This window comes from Vigna radiata, chromosome 3, assembly GCF_000741045.1.
Source record: "Vigna radiata var. radiata cultivar VC1973A chromosome 3, Vradiata_ver6, whole genome shotgun sequence".
Lineage (NCBI taxonomy): Eukaryota > Viridiplantae > Streptophyta > Magnoliopsida > Fabales > Fabaceae > Vigna > Vigna radiata.
In genome coordinates, this window is record NC_028353.1 from 1,193,240 (window position 1) to 1,218,816 (window position 25,577).

At 30.2% G+C, this 25,577-nt stretch overlaps 1 protein-coding gene across 1 annotated transcript; it reads right to left on the minus strand.

Annotated features, from left to right (window-relative positions):
- Window positions 1-16,493: 16,493 nt before the first annotated feature.
- On the minus strand, window positions 16,494-18,071 carry LOC106756802 (probable inactive patatin-like protein 9). Its single transcript, XM_014639392.2, has 2 exons — window positions 17,010-18,071; window positions 16,494-16,861 (listed from the first exon to the last, which is right to left on the minus strand). The coding sequence occupies exons 1-2, from the start codon at window positions 17,934-17,936 to the stop codon at window positions 16,676-16,678; spliced, it is 1,113 nt and encodes a 370-aa protein (XP_014494878.1). The 5' UTR covers window positions 17,937-18,071; the 3' UTR covers window positions 16,494-16,675.
- Between the last annotated feature and the right edge of the window lie 7,506 nt (window positions 18,072-25,577).

Genomic DNA, 25,577 nt, shown 5'->3' on the forward strand with positions numbered 1-25,577 from the left:
TTTCAAAATATTTAATTTTTCCTAAAAATAACAAAAATAATATTTTATTTTATTTTATGGACCAACAATGATTAAACTTACTCCTATACATCTCCATTCATGATGAAAAATCAACTTAGTTTTCGTAAATAATATTTGTTTGACGATGTTAATATTTTTTATTTTGAAAATTTTGTACTTCCTTTTTGTATTTTAGAAACTGTGGGAAAAAAGAGAAGTAAAAAGTACTAAGCAACGCACAATTAGTTATACTTTTAAAATAATATTTAATTATTTAGAAAAGAAAACTTATAATTAAGTATTAAGACGATCTGAATAATCACATACACGTGCGTATATCTTTAAAGTCATAATTAATTATTTAAAAAAACAAAATTATTAAAATTAGTAAAAAATAATATTTAATTATTGAGGATAAAAAAAATTATTAAGCATTAGAATGAAACAAACAATCACACTATTTTTATCTTTTATTTTATAATAAATTATATTTTTATAAAAAGAGTAAATGCATAAAATAATAAAGAACACCAAAGCAGGATGTAGAAAACAGACTCTTAAAACAAAACGAGGATGCAAATATTAAAAAGTTGCAAGCAACAAAAGATTTAAAAAAAGATATAAACAGAGAAACAGAGTATAGCAAATAAGCCTAAAATTCCAAAAACTAAGAAGGGTGTAAATATTGAAAAGGGACTGCAGCTAAAAATAATAATAACAAGAAAACAAAATGACAGGATGACGCCATGTTAGTTTTGGGCTTACACTGTAGCTGACGTGCTTGTGTCTCACCTAGATATTCTGATTTTTTTTTTTTTTCAATTCTCTCTCTTTTTCTGTCATTAGCTAGTTAAGAAATTTACTTAACCTAAATTTCTTAATCAATTCAAAAATCGGTTAAGATTTTATATATATATTTTTATTTTAGCTTATCTTTTTTTTATTTAATAATAATAATAGTGAATTAAAAACAAAATTTAATATTTTAGATTAAAAAATGAAATTATAAAAATGTCGAATGTTACAAAGTTATTATTATTAAATAAAAACAATAAAAAGAAAATTACAAAAATAAATAAGAAATCTTAATTGATCGGTTAATAAATTTACACCTTTCGGAATTTGGTTAAGAATTCGTTAATCTTTGAAAATCGAATTTAACGGTTTTTGAAATGTGTAAAATTATTTACTAATTTTCAAAATTCATTAATTCTCAATCAAAATGAGATAATTGAAAATTTGAAGGTATGGAAAGAAGATACAGAAAGAAATATCCAATATTAAATTATTAACACCAAATACACATCAGTCAAAGCAAAAGGAAAATTTTATATTTAATCATTATTATTTTTTTCAAACATTGATATTTTTTTTATACTTTTTACTGTTCAGTTTTCGATGCTTTTGAAATTCATTTTCTTCTGTTTATACTTTTCCATTCCCATTTTTATTTTTTATTTTCTTTTAAGCGATTATCTACGTTCTGATTTGTCGTTATTTATTGATTTATTACATTTTTACATTTACATTTATACATTTATATTCTTCAAACACTTTTTTTTTTTCTTTTAAGTTCAGTTTCTGATTATTGCTCAAGTGTTACTTTATGTCACACCCCATTTAATACCCACCTTAAATGGAGTACACTTGTTAACTGTCCGGTTTTCCCTAGTAGAGTGGGAAACCAACTCTGTCAAGCTTTTAATTCCCTTCCTTCGTGATCCGTGTAACAGCAGCAGAGCAGTGAAACCCCAGGAAGTGGAGGTCAGGTGGCAGGCTGGGAGTGGACCGAACGTTCCGAATGGAGGCAGTACTTAAGGTAAAATGTGAAGTCTGACGCCACTTTTCCCATGCAATCTTCTTCTTCTTCCTCAAACTCAACTTTCTGAAATCTCAAACTCTCCTCCTTCTCTCTAAACCTCCCAACCTTCTCTCTAAAATTCTAACCAATCTACTGTTCCGATCACCATTCAGATCACACCTGAAGACTTCTGGTGGTCTCCTCTTTCACTTGAACCGTCCGGTTTCGGGTTACACCTGACCTTGGGAAACTTAGAAGGAATAGTTCCTACCAACCTACTTTCAAAGTCTTAGTTGGAATTAGAGGTAAGGGAAGCTTATAAAGTTAAATTATAATTTCTTTGTATGATTTGAATGTATGAAACTTTGTTGTATGAGGTATGATTTAATGGTTGATAATATGTAAAATGTTGTTGTATGAATTGTATGATTTTAAAGTATGCACTTGGTATGAATGTATGAAACTTAGAGAAAATATGAATATGAGATCGAAGGTCATTAGGACCGTTCGGTCCTCCCTTTTCCGTTCGGTCTGTTTGGACTATTTGGCCTAGTGTGATTACTAAACTTAGTTGGTTTTCTCTAATTGTTTTATCAATAGTTGTTTAGGAACGCTGGTCATAAACCAAGCGTTCGGCCTTCCCAGTGTTCGGCCTTAGGCTGACACTCAAATTATAAAACTTGCAAATCTAATATTCTTCCTTTGACACCGTCCAGTCACTTAATGACTGAACGGTTTAGTGAACCTTTAATTATTGAGACGTCCAGTTTACTTGACTAAAGTCCTTTTACTCCTTTAAAGAGTTTCTTCTTTCTCAATTCGTCCGGTCTGATAAGTGTTTGGTCATAGACTAACCTTCGACCATTATTAGTGCCTATTTTATGATACTCTTGCCAAACCGTTCGGATGACTATCACTTATAGTCAATCCTTGAGTTATGGTCTCATTCTTTGCCAAACCATCCTATCAACCATTTGACATTCTTCTGTTATTCAGTCTCACCTTTGATATGATCGTCCGGCCACTTAATTGAATTCTTGATACTCAATTTCCCATTTCGATTAAACCGTTCAGTCACTATTATTTAGAATTCAGTCTTGGATATTTGGTACTTTTCTCAACACCCTAACAGCTTGGAAGTAATAACGAACCTTGATTGAATTTGGCTAAGTAAGGGAATTCCACTGGAGGAATGTCTCATGAATTGGTGATGATTGGTAAAGTATGAACGTGAGAATGACTCAGGTGTCGTCCTGATCCTGATATTCCGTGAGGACGCTTTCTCAGGTAGAGAAAGGTCACTCATGTGTGGGAATGGCAGGAGGTCCGCGGTTATATGAATAGATAACCGTTTGAGGACTAACCTCGGGTGGCAGCTGATAAGGAAAGGCAGTTACTACACCACACCGGGTGTTAGGGACGACCGAGCTACATGTTCATACCGTCCGGACAGTGTCATAGTGGTCGGTCATGATTTGAGGTCTGTAGCATGCATGTATAGAAATTGTATGCTTGCATGATTGGTTGATTTGTATCGTATGTTTACTTGTATGATGAAATGATAAACTAAATTTACATAAGCTTACCCTTATCTGTTGTGTCTTTGTCTATGTTGACGTTCGGTATCCAACCGTTCGGTTATTCTCTTCGTGGCCGTTATCATCCTTTTGGATGTGAGCAGAGGTTACCTTGGAAGCTACCCTGGAAGACACTCTGGAGGATGTCGTGCAGGCCGAGTTCCCCGTGGAGGCCGTGCCTGAGAGTTTTGCAGGACCGTCCGGTCCTTAGGATAGTTTCTTTCATTTTGTTTTGCTGATGTTGGCCGTGAGGTCAAGGAACTATATTCCAGACCGTTCGGTTTATTTTGTAAACGTTGTATTCTATATTACGGATTGTACAGTTTTAAACTTCAAGCATATTTCATACTTCTATGCTTATTCTTCACTGTTCTCACTTATTATTTATGTTAACTCCTAAAAGTGAAATGTAACTTCTGTTATATATTTATTGGAATGTTACACTTTACATATTGGAAACGTTCTGACTTTTCAAACATGATTCTTATGTCTATAAATGTCCATTCGAACATTGCAAGCTACAATAAATGTAATGAAATTATTTTTAACTTTTGACATTTACAACATCGGTTAAATAAATTTCCTGTAAGTTTTGGATTAATTTTATAAACTTTATTTTTTTTTCAAGCGTTGGTTATATACAAGAAAAAGTTATTTACCTTACGTATTAAATTTTCCTTTTGATTACATTGACAGTTAAAATTGCATTTTATTTGTTAATTTGTTAATTTTGTAATTGTTAACACTAAATTCATGTTAGTTAAAACAAAAGTCATAATTTTATAGCTTATATTTAGACACTGGAAATTTTATCATCGAGAATTTAAACACCGTTAGATAACACTTATTCGTTGATTTGAGTTTAGCCCATTGGGCTTTTACTTCTAAGGTTTTGCATACTTCTTTTCAATTTTCATTTTTAGACGCGTTTGAAATTGATTTATATATTTATATTTATATTTACATTTATATATTGAGAGTCGACATAATATTTTAATTGTTAAATTATTAACACCGAATACATGTTAGTTAAAGCAAAAGGAGAATTTTATATTTAAACACTGATATTTTTTGTATTTTTCATTTTTTATGTTTTAGATGCTTTTGAAATCCATTTATTTATTTTTTATACTTTTCGATTTTCATTTTTATTTTTTGATTTTCTTTTAAGTGTTAGGATTTTCAGTTTCTGATTTGTATTCAACTGTTATGTTATTTATTGATTTATATATTTATATCTTTACATTTACATTTATATATTTATATACTTCAAACACTTTTTTTCATACTTTTTTATTATCATTTTTGTTTTTATTTATTTTTAACTGACTATCCCATTTCTAATTTGTACTATTGGAAACTGTTCTGATTTGAAACAAAATTTTCTAATTATTTTCTCTCTATTCATATTAAATAATGCAATAAAAATATATTAAATGTAATTAAAAAACTATTGATGTATTGGGTTGTCGGCGAGGATAAAGAAGTTTCGTGTGAGTTTGGAAAGGACATGCTGTATCTCTGCGCACCTTATTTGCAGCCATTTTTCACTGCTCCAAACATCTTATTTTGTCCTTTTCTTCTTTGTACGGTTGTGTGTACCCAATAAAAAAATCCAAACAACTAAATTTTATGAGTAACTCAGTTAATTATACTATATTCTAAGTTTCTTAGGTGTCAATTTCTTTGAATTGCATGTCATGTATCACGTAAAAGTTGAACTTTTAATATAAAATATAGGAAAACTTCATAAATAATATTAATTGAATTCTATGCATGACTCGAATCTTTTGACTTAGGATGTTCAATAGTATTGGAATGAGTACCCCAATTTATCATATTGTAATCATGGATCTTACGTTAAAATGTGTGTCATCTGAAACTCTTGTATTTCAATGTAAGAAAATAACGACTAAAATGTTCAAAAAATATAACAAAATCTTACACCGAAATATGTGTCATTATGCGCCTTCTAAAATATAAGTGTTTGGTTGACTTGACAAAAAACCTATTTTCATCTATGTCTTTGTGCCACACGATATACATATACCAATGCTTAATTTTTATTTTTATTGTCTCGAATAATATTTAATTATTTTTAAATACTAAATTAGAAAGTACGATACTAAATAGTAATTACGTATAAACGATTATAACTTATTATTTTTATAAAATGTAAGAGGAAAATTTGTTTTAATAATTTTAGTAAGTTGAGTACATATAAAATAGCTAAATGCTGAAGGAGAAAATGAAAAATAATACAACAAAAAAAGTTTTCCAAATAAACAAAGTTAAGAATTGAGATAAGATAAATTAATAAATAGATGAAATTGACTTTTAAGTGCTCTAAATTGCAATCCATTATTTTTAAAAAAAATCAAGACAATAAAAATGAAAAAATATTATATATGTAAATGAGATTATGATAAAAAGAAACTTTATCTTAAAAATTAGTTTTATAAAATTGAATTATATTTAAAATCGTATTCATTGGTATCATAATTATCTAATTGGATTTATGGTATTATGGGGCGAATTTTAACTATCTATGTATAACTTACACTTGATAGGTATATGTCTCGAAATAATATATATATATATGGTTTGTTAATGTGCGTATGCCTGTTTTTCAGTTGGTACATTTTAACAATGTGTACCGAGTTTTAGTAGACAAAAATACTCTCATATATTATGGATTCTAAGTTTTAAAGTCAAGAGTATTTGAATAATTTTAATTCTCAAAATAAAAAGAAGAAAAAAAAAGAAATCTCAAACCCTTACTTACCTCCCTCATTCCTCTCAACCTTTTCTATTTCATCTCTTCCACTCCAACCTTTTCTCTATCATCTATGGTAGGTTCAACTAAAAAAATCAGAAATATTCGTCGTTAAACAATTTGTCTTTGTAAAGATTTGAGTCATTGGCATATTCGCCCTAAGGCAAAGGTTCAAGATCTCTTCAATTTCATCATCTTCACTAACCTCTCTAATTTCATCATCTGCAGATGTTGTATCATCATCTCTTAAACAACCTCCAGGCCAATTACCAATTCCTTCTGATGTGATTATGCTTGTGAAAATTAGATAAAATTAGATAAGACAAAAATTATAAAATGAAAACTCATTATAAAATCACTTTTGTAAAAAATTGTTTAATAACGAGTGTTTCTGATTTTTTCCAAGCCAATTACTAATTCCTTTGATGTCATTATGTTTGTGAAAAATTAGATAAAATTATATAGGACAAAAATTATAAAATAAAAACTCATTATAAAATCATTTTTTGTAAGAAATTGTTTAACAACAAATGTTTCTGATTTTTTTCCAGACGAATTATCAATTCCTTCATATGTCATTATGCTCATGAAAATTAGATAAAATTAGATAAGATAAAAATTATAAAATGAAAACTCATTATGAAATCATTTTTTTGTAAGAAATTGTTTAACCAGTGTTTCTGATTCTTTCAATTTGGGCTACAATAGAGATGATGACAAAGAAAATGTTTAAGTGAAAGAGACAAAAGAGAAAGGGGTTTAAGTGAAAGAGATGAAAGAGAAAGGGTTGAGAGGAACGAGGGAGGTAATACGGGTTTGGGAGTTTTCTTCTTCTTTTTTTTTTAGTTTTTAGAATGAAAATTATTCAAATATCATTGACTTTAAAACTTAGAATCCATAATATATGAGAGTATTTTTGCCTACTAAAACCCAATACACATTATTAAAATGTACCAACTGAAAAACAGGCGTACACGCGTTAAAAATTATGCAATAAAAAAATTATTCTTAAGAGAGAGGGTGAAACAGAATGAAAACAATTTTTTAAAATTACCTAATAATAAATGTTTTAATGATTTAAAACTAAAATGTATATAGCGAACAAAACAATCCCATATTCGAATTTAAAAAATCATACATTATCTATTTTCCTAATTATACTCCATCAATACAAAATTTTACTTTAAGATAAAGAAAATATATGTCAAGAATTTACTTTAAAAATTAACTTAAATCAATCTGAGTTTATGAATTACATGGATTTACTTATTAAATTTAATAAATACAAAATATAATAATATTTTTGTATTCATAATCTTTACACACATATATATTATGAAATAACTATAATTTTTTAAAATGAAAATAGACCGATCTACTAATAATTTATCAACTTAAATATGTTTGACTCATGACGGCTTCATTTTGATACACATCTTTTAAGAAGATTTTCAATTGAATTCAAACCTGTAATAAATAAGATTGACTGACAAGTTACAATTTTTTTTTTCTCACTTGCAAATGAAACACATAAAACATTATAATGGACGAAAAAAATATCATGGATGTTGCTCTCCAAGAAGTGAATGAATTATCATATGCTTTCAAGAAGATTCGTTGATGAGAGTTTAATGCATATATATGAATAACACACGTGATAGCATGGTTATTAAACTCTCGAGTTAACTCTTAAACTTTTACGAGTTTAAGTTTCCAGACATGACTTTCGAGTTAACTTGGAAGTAAACTCTTTTTTACGTAAACTCAGCAGAATTAATTGTGAAATCGGTAGCATCGTGTAGAATCGCGAGTTTGGAACGATTCTACGAACTTGAAAGGGAGAAAAATTAAGAAAAACAAGATCGTTTGGTCTTTTTGTATTATATATTTAATGAAATGCATCAAAGTTAATGACAATAATCCAAATATTTATGTTTTACAATATTTATTTTTATGAACTATATATGTATAAATTTTATTTATTTAAAGTTTATATAATTTTGTAGACTTATTTGAATTAAGATATTATTTATATAGTATTTTTATCTGAAGTAAACTCTTACGAGTTTACGAGTCGAGTTTACTCGATTATCAAGAGTTTACGTAAACTCGTGAGTTTGATAACCTTGCGTGATAGAATATTTCTTAAACACTGATCTAGCAGAACTCTTTAGTTTGTATATGAAAAACAGTATGTTATTTTAATAATTAAATGCAACATTTTTTTCAACTATATATAACATTCTGGATTTGTGTTATTCAATCATGAGTTATGTTCTTACATTTTGACTATCCAATTTGTGTTAATATACTTTAATTTTACTAAGATTTTCTTTTTGTTTTATCCAACAAACAATTAATAATCTAGCCCAATAATCATAGATCATTCTTGTACTGTTAACTCTGCGAAACACGAAAAATATACAAAGATATGTAATGTTTGCTCACAGATTGTTGAGTCAATTAAGATGGAAGTTTTAATGACAAGAAGTTTTAACAAGCAAATTTTATGTGTTTTAATATTGATATTTTGTTTCAGAATAAATAAAAAGAATATGACAAATCAGTTATAGAAGAAACAATGAAGAATCGAAGTAAAAAAAAAAAAATAAATCTACAAGCACAAGATGCGAAGTCCTGGAAGTAGAACTTGTAAACCAAATAAAAAAAAAAAAAATTAGCTAGAAGCATTTAACCACTACCATACCAAAGTTATACTGATGTTTATTGTAACAACCAATCAAATTTATAAGTATTTGTTTATATGTCATGTATTTGATCAATACTATCTTTCAAACAAAAATTATAAATGATTAGATCAAAATAATAATATATCTTTCACATATTATCAATCAAATTTAACTTTAAAAATTAGAATACAAACATAATAAAATTGTTTTATTTTTGCAACACTTCAATAATCCATTATTAATAATAGAGACCACAATACATTAGTTTGGTTTTAATACTTTGAGTTTTGATAGCTTTAATTTTAGTTTTACTTGACATACTTTTAGTTTATAGTTTTTATTAGTACATACAAAATTGAAATTCAATTATGAATATATATGAAATGTTAAACGGGTGATTTTTTATTTTTTAAGTTTGGTAAAACTATAAAAATGAACGATTTATTAAAAATAAAATTACGATGGATTTGTTAGTGCATACTTCAGTTGACAGGATGTCAAGATATTGATGTTAATTTGATTCCTTTTCACCATTCTAAAAATGGTACTCAGCAGTCTTAGGCGTTGGATATTCTGAATTTCCTCTATTAATCAATGTCTTTTTTTTTTTTTTCTAACCTCAAATTAACATATTTCACTACCACATTCGAGTTTGGAAAGATATCAAAGTTGAAAATAATAAACTTCAAAACTTGTTTTTTAATAATAAAAATATTTACATTAACTTTTGATACTTCATATACATAAATTTAAGAAAACTTAGAAATTCTCTAATAAATCTCAAAACCCAATATACATAAAAATTACAAACAGAAACTTTTGTCTAACGCAAGTCGTTCAACATACAGTATGTAGACAAATTTATCCTTCTTGAAAAAAAAAATATTCTCAAATTCGTATAATTTGGAAACTCTTTATAATCGATGCTTTTAAATGAGTTGAAGAACTGTTCCAGAACATTACTAACTGTATCATTGACTTGTGCTGTTGCAATCAGAGTATGGACAATAGCGGAAAACTATTTAGAAATTCTACTAATAAAGTGTTGGAATTAAGTTAACAGTTAGCAAAAAAAAAATATCGGTAAGAATTAAATACATGTAACCCATAGACAAATTAAATTAAACATCCTTATAGATAAGTTTCACCAACACAATTAAATATCCATGTATAAAACTTTCATTTCTAAATATTCACCAACTTATAATTCAGGTTGATTAGATCGTTTTAACCATATTTTATTTTTCAACTTTTCCATGTTATAGAAATTTAAATTATATAGTATCAGTAGGATACAGTATATTAAAATAGTAGTTATATATACAAATTAAAACAGTTGTTATGTTAACCTAGAATTTGCATGGTTTGATCTTCTAATGCAGGATTAACAAGTAAAATAGGATGTAAGAGTGAAATAAAATAAGATGAAAGAATAATATAATAAACTATTATGCATTCTGTTTAATATATAAATAAGCTACTGTTTATGAAGTATGATAAGATTCAATGAATACAAATTAAGATAATATATTTTATGTGATATAGATAGATTTAAGTACAAATTCCAGAATAAGGAACTATAGAAAAAAAAAGAAAAGAAAAAGAGGAGAGAGACGTGTACATGGCTGGTTCAAGGCTTTTTAGATAATCATGAAATGCTGATATAAACCTTATTATTTATATTCATCGGGTAATTAAAGTTTATCCATATAAGAAAGTGTATGAAAGTATGAGGTAAGATATGATAATCTATAAAATGGAGAGAGCTTTACTAAAAGGAAAGGAAAGTTTTAAAAGAATAAGGATAAAAAGAGGTGGGTGTTGTGTCGGTGAAACAATCAAACACATGGTGTGCAATAATATGAAATGGGGATTTTAACAAATATTTGTTTGCAGAGTACGTTAACCATAAATGGAGACGCTGAGAGAATTTAAGCGGTAATGAACCTTGAATTGATCGTAGAATATGGTAATTGATTGCATGCATCTAACTCTCGGTGTCCTTCTTCTTCCTCACTTACGCCGTGTCCAGAACCAATTCATTGCCAAGAACAAAAGTGTCAGAGAGGAAGGTAACTTAGATGACAGTTGTTGAGTGAACTTGTCTTGTTGCCCATCACACATTTAAGTGTAATTAAATCTATAATTGTACTCTGTAAAGAACAAAACGGGTTCAGAAAGATCAAACACCATTTTCATTTTCAAATTTTATCACCATTATCACAATATTCATCAGAACAATAAAAATTATTTTAAGAAAAAAAGTTTAAAACAATATATTTAAGAGTATTTTACCGATTTATACTGACCTTTGAATTCTTAGCAGGAAATTATTGAATTCACTGTGAAGCAAAAAGAGACAGAACATTGGGCTGGAGCCCCACTGTTCGAATTGAAGCCCTGACATGAACATGAAACTGGTATTCAGACAGAGTTGTTAGTACAGTACCTTGAAGTACTCTCAGGAATTATAGTCTATCTTCAATCAAGAATATCGATCAATGCCCTCAGCGACTAACATTCTTCAAATAAAAATCATCCAATATTTTATTTTCATTTTTTTCTTCTCTCTTAAATTTAATATAATTATTTATAGACGAAGATGTCAAGAGAACTTTCTTACTTTTTAATATTTATCTGAGAGTTGTGAATATTTATTAAATTTGTTTTTATTTAATGAAGTGTTATCTCGTACATTTTTTAAGTTAAAATTATGAGAGAGTTTTAGTTTTCAAAATGTATAATACTTTAAAAATATTATTATTGACTCTAATAAATTATTCTTACATGATTAAGTATTAGAAGATCATCATTGACTGGATTCACGTTAAAGATTACCTTTATATATTTTTTCTTCTTATGTTATTCTACAACTTGTTTGATGATATTGTTTGTTTTAGTTTATTTTAATTTTGAATGGCTTTGATCTTAAAAAAATAAAACGATGGCATCAATTATTGTGATATGGTTCGACATATAGGGGTAGGAGATCTCGTACAATTTAAAATAAATCGTTCTTTTTTATTTTCATAAGGATTATATAATTTGGGAATACAGAGGATTAGTTTAATAAAGTGACAATAAACTAATATAATTATTGGTGTCTTTCATTTTACTTTTACATATTGACATTCAACCTGAAGTGAGCTTAAATTTTGTTTTCTTAAAATAAATATCTCGTTTTAAAGAAACGATTTATTCATTTACAACAATATTTAAAAAATCATCTAAGTGGGATGAATATCTTCGATGTTAACACTTTAAAATGGAATTATAAATAATATTAATTATGAAATTATTTGGGTAAAATAATTAATTATTTGAAACAGGTAGAAAAATGAATTATTTGATTTTTAATCATAAAACCTTAAAAACTAATTTTTAATTAAATCAGAATATATTTATAATAAAAGGAGGTTGTTCATATATCTAAAACAAGTATCCATAAAACTGTTTTATTCCTTCTATGTTATATTAATCAGAGCATAAAATGACGTTTAACTTTCACCACAGGTAAAACTTCCATATATACCTTTTGACTGAGAGAGAAAATTTCCATGTGGTATCTGTTTCTTCCTAAAAAATAGTGTGTGACGCAGTCTATAAGATTTTATTCTTTTGAGTCTACAAATGGATTTCTTCAATGTGTCATCCATCAGGCTAGTGATTTGAAGTTGTTTGGACGCATATGTTCAGATCACTCTGATTCCTAACTCTTTTGGCATTTTGTTGTATCAAATAGTTACATAAAACTATTTGGGGATTTCCTAAAGGAACATTACTATTTAAAGTTAAAGCTAATTAATATACATATTAATTATTCATTTAATTTCCAAGGCCTTTCTTAAATACAACAAAATCATGACCAAAATGTGAACACTGGTAATAATCAATATCTCGCATGAATTATTAATCTTAATTATGTGAAAAATGAAGAATATAAATTTCTTAAGTTTATACTATTCTTTTACCTTTCATTTTTACATTAGCATTGGACTCTGTGTATTATATAATGAATCAAATTCTCTTAAAATACTAGCAGTAGTAAACATAGCCCACCAACTACTTAACCTAATAAGATTAACCCTTATCCCCACATTAATACCGTGTCTATTTGTCGTAACCTTTTCAATAATTATTCGGTCCAAATTACAATAAATAAAGTAATTAACAAATGCAATGGATGGACCAAACTAGCCGTAAGTTAAAGATGCAAAATCCATTATGTTGCATTAAATTATGGAGCCTAACGTATAAGTACTTAGCTTTTCTCCATAATTGTAGTTTAATCTTCTGAACCACCCTATATTCTTATCACTCAACTTTGTCTTTAAAGCATAGATCGGCTTTAGAATCTACTTTAACAAAATAATGAACAGCTCTTAAAACAACCATTAAAAATATGTTGAGTTGCAAACTTTTTAAAAATTTTACTTAGACATTGTCATAACAAAGTTAACCAAAGTACAGTTTATGTTATATGTTCTTAGAACAACACGGGACGAAACATACAAAGATGTTTCAGAGAATGTTCTATTTATCAAATGAAATTTACAATAATTGCTATATGTTTTTAATTCATAATATACTGTTTTTCTTATTATGCTGGATTCTTAACTCCTAATTAATGCTTATAATTTTGATAGGCTTGACAATTTGAATGATGGAATAAAAAAATATTTATTATTATTATTATTATTATGTGTAAGTGAGTTTTATAGTTTTAAAAAAAGTAAACTATTAATATATAAAATGTATGAATATGTTAGAATTGTAGGTAGTTGCCTCTGTGATTTATTCTGAATAACGACAAGAAGAGTGACATAAAAACAAAGAAATAGACAAGGGGTATAATTGTTTGAGGTAGGCCTGAACAAAATTGGTCGAAATTCTTGCACAATTCTGACTTATAGACAGTATACACTGGAAAAGAGTAAACTAAATTTTCCTTCAGGGGATCTCTATCTAACACATGTACTACTTCAAAATCATCATATGCACCATTTCAACATAATTATCATAGTGGTATGATTATATTCACTTCGAAAAGGGCTCAATAAATAGAAATGCCTTATAAACGATGTAGAATTTATTAGACGTGTTAAAAGTAGATATTAAATTTTATTTGAAGTAAATCAAATTATATAGATTATTAGTGAATTTTTAGTCTTAACTCATTTCATAAAATTGACTTTAAGATAAGATTTACATTTCACTTATACTATAATTTATCTTATCTTTAATTAATACGAGATTTCTAATATACAAGAGAGAAGAAAACACCTTATATCAAGTCTTGCCATAGAGACATAAGATTAAAATTCTGCAATGATGCTTAATGTTAACAATACAATAAATTTTTTATGTAAATTTATTAAAATATATTTTTCACAGGTGTGAGCTTTTGTCTTCCTCTTACACGTTCTTACTTGCATGTGAACTCCTTCATCACCAAACATGCAAATCTAACTTTACAATAGTATAGTTTCAGTGGATCTCGCAACAAAACGATGAAGCTATGCAATCATAATCAAATTGATATGAAAAAAAAATGGAATTTATGATCTTCAAATTTACTTTAAGATGGTTAATTAATTTCTATTTTTTTTTGTAATATACGGTATTTATTTGTGTTGAATATAGTGTTTCGACGTCATTCTTAAATTCCTAAAGTAGAAAATTGAGTTTGTATGGTGAAATGTAGTTTAGGTATGAGTTAGATCCAGAGAGAGATAGTAAGGTTGTAGTTGGAGTATTAGAAGTGGCATTACTTTCTCCAACATAAGTGTACTCTGATATTCAACACCTCGTGAATTATAAGATCAAGCCCTCGTGTCCCCCCTACGAGAGTAGGACAAATCTCACTCAATTTGTCGGTTATGATTAATCAAATCTTCTTATGTCTTTTGCACGTGCCTTAAATGTCCCATTCATAATTTTCATACCCTATATTATTTTCTCAAATTTCTCACACTACTACTTCAAACATTTGCATGTGTTCTCACGTTTTTTTAAATATTTTGCTAGATTCCACCCAAATATTTTTCTATTTTTATTACACACCCTTTCTTTCAGTCATTTGTCGCCTATTATTATATCTAATCTAACATTATAAATAAAACTATTAGTTGTATTTTTTTTTTTTAAAAAAAAAGGATTCTTCGTTGTTTTTTCTCCCACTCACATGAACGCCTTAAATTGTCCCTACGAGACAAGATAGCATCCTATTGGTAAATCAGTGAAAAGATGCAACTGGGCTCTGCCACGCTAAAGTTTTTCAGATTCAAAGGCATTACATGCAAAATGTTATGGAAATTTCACGTAATTTTGTAATTAAATTTTCATAAGAACCAAAAATTACTTATTCAGATAAAAAAAATATTTCAAACTATATAATAATATTATTTTACCTTTTTATAATACATGGTTGTGCTATATGATAGAAATATGTCGGTATCACTTTACTGAATGAAGAGTTTCTGAATAGCAGCAGCTGTTACAGTAATGGGAGAAATGAAAATGATGATGAACACTGGTATTGTATAAGGTGTTGTGATGTAAAGTATGGTGCAGGTAGAAAAGGCAATGAAAATAGCAGACACGTAGAACAGAGGGGAAAAAACGAAAAACCAACAAAGACAGTGACATAAAGCAGCTGAAATTACAGGCTATTTAATGCCGTGGCATAAGAAACCGGTGGGTGGCTGTGTGTGTTGTGCCAGCAATGAGCAGTGGGGAAGAAGTACTACACTGCAATCACTAAACTCACCTACCAAAATAAGGACGGGGATGATTCAGAGAACCGTGCTATAAATGAAAGTCTGAAAAACTTCAATTAATCAAAACAAAAACCTTATTTGGGTCATCTAAGCTTTGCAAAACACCCTATGATATCAGTTTGACGTAAAAGAAATGGGAAATTTTTTCCTATATTTTTTCATTCTCTTTCTGTGTGTAGTGTAATACAGAGTTGAAATTTCTGAATTGAGGCTAACGATATATCCATTTCTTTGTATTAATTGTTTCACGTATGGTCGTGTAAATATTTTAAATGTAAGAATCTATAATGGTTAATAATTTTTATAATATTATTTCCAATTTTATCTGACATTTATCAGAGTCCTTTTTGGAAGTCTTGAAGCGAGAAGTCTCGTATTTGGTGATGAATGTTCTATATTCACACATTTCAACTATCATTTTTTACCAACATATATATTTTGTATGAATTAATGTTGAAAGAATGTGGGAGTAGGTGGAAACATATCAAATGTTTGTTTTATAGAATAAAATTGATGCAATATGTTGGAAGTTAATTTGGACTAAAATTTTTTTAAAAAAAAATCTGGAGAAAGTAATAAAACAAATTCAAACTTGATTTGGGAGCTTTTAGCCTGGATTGCATGATAGTACTTTGTTTCAAATTTTATCTTGAAATGAAAAAAGTGATTGATCACGAGCCAAGTCGTGGTGCTCCCACTCCGCGAATCACGCAGCCATTTTGGGAATTAACAGTCACATGGAACGGTAATCGCCATTTACCAAAACATGTCTCAGAAAAGAAACGGTAATTTATAAAAAAAAAAAAAAAAACTACAAAAATCATGTCATCGTTAGGAAAAAATGTCTCACACCATTTTCACCAGTTCAAGTTAGTCAAAATCAGAACCGGAAACACGAGAGAGGGAAGCTCTACCATGTCATTTTTATTAACTGCTATTCACTCCGACAACAACAGATAAAAAAAAACTTGAGGACCTTTTTTAATCGTGGCCTAATCTTGATACAAGTCAAAGCGTAAAAATATTAAAAAAAAACGCCGTTAGCGAGAGTCTTACGGCGGCACCTTGCAGGGACTGGGTGGCAGACTAGTCTTTCCGGTAGCAACAAGACGTTGCACGAAGCTCTCGATTCTGTCAGCGTTAGTTTCTTGCAGTAATCGTTTTCCACCAAACGGTAACGATTCCAACACTCTCTCGTTCAACACCTTGTCTTCTTTTCCTTCTCCCAAACCGAACGCCTGCATCATCAGATGCCGTCAATTAACTCCGTTATACACAATGGAAAGATAAATGGTCACATTCGGATGAGGAAGTAGAGTTCAGTTCACTGAGACCGAGGCTATTAACTGAATCGAATTTCAATTAAAGAGAGCATTAATGGCGTACCTGAATCCTGACATAATCCGTACGGTTCCAACAGAAGGCGTTCCCTAACATCTGGTCAACGGTTTCTGAAACGCCATCCAGCGCAATGTCAACCACTGTCGACGTGGAGCACTCACCGGCGGTGTTTATTCTCTTAGCCGGCGCTCCGTTTCCGATCGAGAGCACGAGGAGATCCTCCACGCCGTTCACCGACGGGAAGTCGCGCTTATTGTGGAGGACGTGCGTGACGGCCGCTGCCGCCGGGTTATTCATCACAAGGCCGCCGTCAACGGCGGCGCACGAGGTCTTACCGTCGACAGAGGCGAAATGGAATGGCGCGAAGAGGCCAGGCGTGGCTGAAGTGGCTCGGCACGCCTTCCAAAGGTCGAAGTTGAAACTCGGTGACTCGGATGCGTCGGCTCGGGAGAACACAAATGGCGCAGAACTCTTGAGGTCAAAGCAAGGAATGAGCAGAGGCTTACACGTGTCCTTCATAGTCAACAGCCGTCGCTCTTCCTCTTTTCTTTGGAAAACCCGCTTCAGCGCGTTTTCCATGCTCCGCGCTGAGAATCGGCGGCGGCGGCGGAACACGCCGGAGCGCTTCGGCTTGAACAGTTCGCTATTGCTCTCGGCGAGGAAGTGGACAGCGTCGCGGGCAGTGTAGAGAGGCCGACCGAAGCCGTCGTCGGCGGTAATCATGGCGGCTACGATGGCGCCAATGCCGGTTCCGGCGATGATGTCGAAATAATCAGCGATTTGCGCGTGGGGATCGCTGGTTTGGGCTCGGATCTGGTCCTCGAGGTGGATGAGGGCTGCGCCGGAGACAATGGCGGTGGTTCCTCCACCGTCGATACTGAGAATGCGGGTTTTGGATGTGGCTTCGTAGTGGGAAAGCCATTGCTGCTCGAGTTTGGAGAAGATCTCGAGCGTTACTTTGCTAAGCTCCATTGTGTTGAGTGTTATGGTGGTGGTGTTGGCTGGTTGAGTGTGGTAGAGGCAGAGGCAGAGACAGAGGGAGGGAGTGAAAGGTATGTGTTTGGCAATGAGGTAGTTATAATGGTTCTACATACGCGGTCCTTCTTCGTCCTTGTCGTTGATCTTTTTCTTCCTCTTGTTTTTTTTATTAGTTTGTTGTGAATATTTAATTGATAGATTAAGAATTATTTATTTATTTCACTCCACATCCTCTAGTCACTACACTACACTACACTACCCGTGTTGCCACTTACATCAGTTCACTATTGCTGCAGAGTCTTACGTGTTAGACGTGTGTCTGCACGTGCAAGTGGGCTGTTATTTTGCGGGAAGCGCTTAACTCGCCATATCAGTCGCTTCTCTGCTGTCTAATATATGTTTAAGGTTCCTCTTGTTTTTTTTTTTTATAAATTCCTGTTTTGGAGTGAGTTCCTTAGAGTTTCCTGTTAAATTTTAATTATTCTTGCCAGCTTTTTTTGGGATGTGGAAGATCATCTCCGAATCTTCTGTGAGTTTTCCTCCTAAACTCATATATTACCTGTTTATTTTTCTGATACTAATATTCTACAGTTTTATCTTAATTAACCGTTTACAGTTAAAAAAGAAACACGAAACAAACGTGTCGCTAAACTCAAACTATTATATTCCTTTTTATCACCTCACTGGAAAAGGACATGCACTAAAGAGGCTGTTTGATGTGCATTTTTGCATAAAAATAATGGTTTACCTCAATTTATGTACTTTTGCTGCACTTCAAAGCACACCACAAAGACTGGAGTTTTCTTTTTTCTAAATTAGCAAGTTTTTCTTGCTACATTTTCAAATTTGAATATGGTAAGGTATCCAGTCATATAATGGATGGAATGGAACTATTATTCTTCCAAAAAAAAACTATTTTTGTGATACACACAATTATAAAATAGGATTGACTTAATAGGTGGAAAGATTATTGTTCCGTATGGATAAAACTACCTTCAGAATCTCTCCTTGTCGTCCGGTCTTCGTGGATGCTCCCGTTCTTACTAGTTCCCGATGGTTGGCTGTCTTCGTGTATGCTCCCATTCTTATTGATTCCCGCTGGTCGGCTACCTCTTAAAAGGACTCGCTCAAGTCAGTTTTCAATTCCACCGTATAGATAGAGAGAGAAAGAGCTGAATCAGTATAAATGCGTATTCAATGTCCCTACCTACTGTTACCTTTGACCTCTATTTATAGTTTTTATGATGGGCTAATAATTTGTTTTCTTTAATCACGGCCCAATACCGACCCAGATGTCTCTAATCCTTTTTAATTCACTAATCACGACCCAATATCGACTCAGCCATTTTCTGATGTGACCGGACGTCCTTTATCAAGAATCGTTAAGAGTAGCCGGACGTCCTCCTCAGGAATCGTCAGGGGGTGACCAGACGTCCTTTTCAGTAAACTCGGACGCCCTTCTCAGTACAATTATAATTAATTCTAACTATAAAATATTATTACTGTTAATTGAATCATAATACTAATCAAGAGTAGTCTAATTTAATATCTATAAATATAAGTAAAAGTAAAAAGATTGATAATTTTATTTAATATATCATTAATATTTGAGCAACTAAATTTTCAATGAGACGTTGATTTCAATTTGAAGACAAAATTAAACATTACACTTAAGGAGTTGACTTCGATCCCACACTTAAAATAAACATAGTTTATAAATAAAGGTAAAATCCATTATTTGTTTTATCATACAACATGTGAATAAGTTAAAAAGTTTGAAAATAATAGTTATAAAAGATATATTTCCTTAATCACACTTTTATTCATAAAATAGTCTAAACTCGATTTTGTTCTCTATAATTTTAAGGGCTTCCATTTAGTTCATTAGTTTTTAAGCAATTTCGAACGCCAAGTTTTAGTCTACATTTTTGAAAATAGGAAATTTCACTTCATTGGTACCTTATCATTTTTTTTAATAATTTCCAAAAATGTTGGTCATGATTTTACTTGTCTTTTTAACTAATTTGTTTCAACTTTGAGAATGACTTTGTATGATTTTACTTTCTTTTTTAAGGTGTATCATAATTTATTTAATATTACGTGACAACATTCAAATAATTAATGGTGTTTAACTTTGACTTATTTCAATTACTGCATATCTAAGGATGGTTAATCCACCAAGGATGGGCTTCGGCCCAAAAAGCTACTAAAAAATGACACACGTGACACACCCACACAACACCGGAAGATGGTGAAGAAAGATAACTTCTCATATTTTATTATAAACTTACAAGGATTAAATTGGAATATGCTTTTAGGGTATGCAGAAAGTAAAATTGGGGTCCAGAAAGAAAAGCCCTATCGAAGGTCTCATTTAATCGAGCCTCAGCTTATAAGAATCACATCGTAAAACAGTCCATGAATTTTTCTTTAAGATAATATCTGGATACAAGTAACGTATACATAATACTGTATTAATTTGTATCATACTCAACAATTCCTTTGTATGGTAAGAATATTTTTTTTTATATTTGAATACAGTTTAAAACTATACTTTATCAAGTCGTAATATTTATGGTAACTGAAAACATTTTTAACATTTTATATCACGTCACACCCAAACAAGTTAAATTATGAAATTCTATCGAATAAAACCCGCCGTACAGATTCAAAGAGCTTGGGAAAAAGATTTAATATTTAGTATTTCTAATAATGGTGACTTTCATGTTTTCTTAATACAATATTGAGTAAATATTAGTTTAGTTAAATGCACATGTTTTTTAAGTTTAATTTCTACTGATACACAAAAATCTACCAATAGATTATTATTTATAATGCCAACTCCACATCATGTTCAATAAAACTATGGTATTTCTAGTTGGTTCTGTGTAGTAGGCAACTTTAATTCAACATATTAAATTAATTAGTTAATTATTATTTCTATTATTTTAATTTTGAACGAATCGGTTCGTTACCCACTAATACATTTTATTGTTTAAATACTATATAAGGAGAAAGAGAAGATTAGGTCAACAATGCATAACTTTAACAAATGAATAATAAATAAAGTATCTTTCTAATTTCTGTTGTTGTCATGCTCGTGTGTACTTTTCGGGTAGAATCTATTAATTAATAACTAAATGTAATTAAAATTGTTTAAAAGCTTCGTTTTATATTTTAATCAGTATGAGAGCTATCCATAGTAGCATTAAACATAAAAAAATATTCACAAAAAATCATAATCAAATAAGGCAAGTGGATCTTCTCCTTTCATTTCTTATATTATATTTAAATATACATTTTTTATTCTCTTTTTTTCATTTTATTCATTCATTCTCTCCATTCTCCCTCTCTTTTTTTCCTCTATGCTCAAACCAGGATTTTACTATATTTTTGATATTGACGAAAGAGAACATTGCTCAAACCAGGATTTTACTTCATTTTACACTGTTATTCATCTCAACTTTCTTAATTTTACTCAAAATAAAATTTAAACTCATACTTATATCTTTCAAACAATGCTGTTTCATTTATACAGAGTCACGTGGAAGTGCAATACCATATGCAAAAGTCGAAGAGATTGAAGTATACAAAAGTTAATTTTATTTTAAAAATTAAAATTTTTGAATAAAAATAAAACCATATAACATTTTAAAAACTTTGAATAAAAAACGTATTAAAGACGACCTTTTCTTTAATTTAATAATAAAAATAACATCATGAATGGGAAGAAAATGGATTGAAATTGACGTGATGGGGGTTAAAGATATGCGGATTGTCTTTCTAGAATGTAATAATTAACATAGCCTTTTCTTTGATTGAAACCGTGAAATAAACAAAAAAAATGTACCTTGATAATTGATAGTAATTGATAAAAGAACCAAAAAGAATAAAAAATGGACGAAAGTTTCTATTTCACTTCACGATACGCTTCCTATTTATAGTTGTTGTGACTTGCAAACCAATATCACCATTCATGATTAAACTTTTAGTTCTTTTATTATTAGTTTAATTCAATGTGTGATATTATTATAAGTTAGCACCAAATAAAGGGTACTTAACCATCATAATTTTTAGTCTTTAATTCAAAAGAAATGATTGAGGTTAGAACGGTGGTGTTTATCACGTTTAGGTATTCGGAATTGGACATTCAATACTCAACAACGCCAAATGAAAACATTCAAAGCAACCCCATGATGGACTTATGATTTCTATAAACAAATTGAGAGAAAACGATTTGTAATACCTCTAATATTATCGTAACACCCTGAGAAATATACATTAACAATTAGAGTTATGTTTCTTTCTTTTTCTCACCAACTCAAGTTTTGAAATTTTGTCTATGTCAAAATACATCTCAGCATAAATGTGACATCTCTATTATATAGCATATATAGATATAAATTAAGACGTCATCATAGATGATAATAGAAAGCAGTCAAAAGTGGTTAAGGTATTTAAATTACGATTACAGTAATTCAGATGCAAGGAAATTAAAACGTGGAAATTCTAAGTCTCTCAAAATACATAAGTGTTCAAAGAGGCATAACAACCCAGAAATTTCTAGAGGATCTAGGCAGCAATATCTTCGCTCTCCTCTAGGACGTTCTCCAAAGTGGCCTCATTCTCCTCTGCTCACATCCAAAAAGGATGATCATTGCAAAAGGAAAACATACAACATACACAAACACAAGCAAGTAAGGGTGAGCTAATTATATAAAATCATGCAACTCAATTTAAGCATGTAACATACAAGAAATAACTCACACCAATTAGTTTTAGAAATACAACCTAAGCATGTTAATTTCTAGACTTGACTTGTCCGGACTTTAAAATGATAGTCGGGCTATGGCGAGTCTTGCACCCATGGTGACTTATGAAACTTGGGTTCCCTACCCTGCCACACTCATGAGGTTAGTCCGTTCCGCGCCTTGAGGCATACTAGGAGCCCTCAAGACTAAGGACCTCCTGCTACTCCTCACCACATGGTTCAACCTCTCTAAGTGAGTACGATTGACCATTGGAGCGTCAAATGACTCCCAAGGCTGAGCCCCTACTTTCATTTTAAAACAGTAAGGGCACCACCATGAATCCTCTCCTTGAGGATCATGGAATCACGTCCAAGAACCATGCTTGTTACACTTAACATCAATTCATAACCTTTATGATCACATACTTTCAAGTTAACAACATCACCTCAGTCATAATTTACATTGCAATCATTTCACATTCATTTCCAAACAAATAACAGACCCAAAAGAACTAATAAATAACACAAACCCCGCAAACTCATACTTAGACAAAGAAAACAACTTTGAATTCATCACCAACAGTTGCAGAAGGGTCCAAAACCCCCAAAACGACCTCAAGAACGTTCAAAAATGATACTCGAAACCCCGAAAATCATCCAAAACTGTCCTGGATGATTTTTCCACGACAATAATTGATTATTACATATGATAATATATATATATATATATATATATATATATATATATATCATGTTGAGTGATTAACAAATTGTATGAGTGAAATAATTATGCACCATTTTGACCTGCCTGAATGACTACACACTGCTTAATCAATATGGAGCCTGAGAGTACTTGAACCCTCTCAACTAGGGATGACAAAATAATTTGCGGGTACGGGTATCCGCAGGTAAAACCCGCGGCGGATATTTACTATCCGCGGATATTTACTACCCGCGGATATTTACTACCCGCGGATAACGGGTATTTTAATACTCGCTTCTAAACGGGTCGGGTACAGGTAGCATACTACCCGACCCGCGGATACCCGTTACTCGCAAAAAATAAATAAAAAATTAATTTATATATTTTTAATTAAATTTAATTAAAAATAAAATAAAATTATACTTTATTAGATTAAAATTAATTAAAATTAAATTTTAATTTATATTTAATTTAATTTATATTATATTATATTGTATATATATATATATATATATTTGTAATTTTATTTAAATTTTATTTTAAAAAATATAAAATATTTTTTTTTTTTTTTGCAGATATCCGCGGGTACTGCGGATTTTTAAAATACCCGCGAGTATTTTTTAAACGGGTACCCGATGGGTAGCGGGTCGGGTGGCGGGTACATTTTTATCTTGCGAGTCGGGTTGTGGGTAGGCACTATCCGTGTCCGATCCGACTCGTTGTCATCCCTACTCTTAACCGTATGCTTTTAATGAACTTTTATCATCTTTCATAAGTTTCATATCTTTCTAGCACATCCATTGCGAAAATCCAATTCATAATATAACAAAACAATAATACTAAACATACAATTCTACGAGAGTAAAATATATGATTCACACCACTTTAGTTTTCATATGTTATGTACATTAGAACATGTTGGAAATGTGTAGTATAATGTAAAAAGAAAAATAAATGTTGTTACGAGTAAATAGTTTTTTTTTATTAATTTTATTACATTAATTTTTGTAACATCCTATTTAAAATTTATAACACTATTAAACAATTATCATATATATAATGAAAATAGAATAGTTAAACTACAGTTATCCATTGTAACTATACATATATTCTATATTTACAACACAAAAAAGAAAACATAAAAATTTATATTCTGATTCTCAAAATACATCTTTACAAAACTATCTACTTTAATCAAACTATACATATGGTGCGTCACCTCCTAGGGCTTGTTCCACAAAGACATCTTTATCCTCTATTCACACCAATCAAGTAATCATTGCAAAGGAAATCAATCACACAATAGCAAAAAAACAAGAAACAACATAGGATAAGCTAATGTAAAAAGAAACAAACACATAATATTAGAATTAATCATAAATCATATTTCATATGAAGTTAAGCAAAAATCCTAAGCATACCATAAACCTAGACCTGACTATCCGGATTAAAAGTACAAATGTTGAGTTATGGCGAGTCATGTACTTGTGATGGCCTCTACTGCTCTGTTGAGTCGTTGCTAATGAGTTTCATCCTACCATACTCACAAGGTTTGTCGTTCCGCATCTTAGACCATAATAGAGTACCTAGACTAAGACATTATGTTACTCTCACTATATGCATCACTCTTCTCTAATTAAGAATAAATGACCATTAGAATGTTATAATAACCCCACAGACTAAACTTCTTACATTCATACACAACTTGAAACAAACACTTAGAATTTCTCCTTAAAAACTCTTATTCAATCATACTTTGATACATACTTTAACATCATTCATATATATATATATATATATATATATATATATATATATATATATTTTAAAGACGATGATCTACTTGTTTCAAACTAGACTCTTTCATAGTTATAATTTTATCTTATATGGTTATTATTTGTTTTTTTATCGATATTTTTATGTCATTTCTCTATCTTATTATCATTATTATTATTTTTAAACATTATTAATCATCATATTGCATAAAAATAATAATAAAATACGTACCAAATATATATTTAATTTTTATATGAATACCACGTGAGTAATTCACTCTAAAATTTATCAATAAAATAGTAGTCAGTTTTAAATATGTAAAGTATACTTTAATATATTATATTTATGGTTATTCAAAAACTACTCAGTTGATGAATATGAAAGTAATACAATAAAATCAAATAAA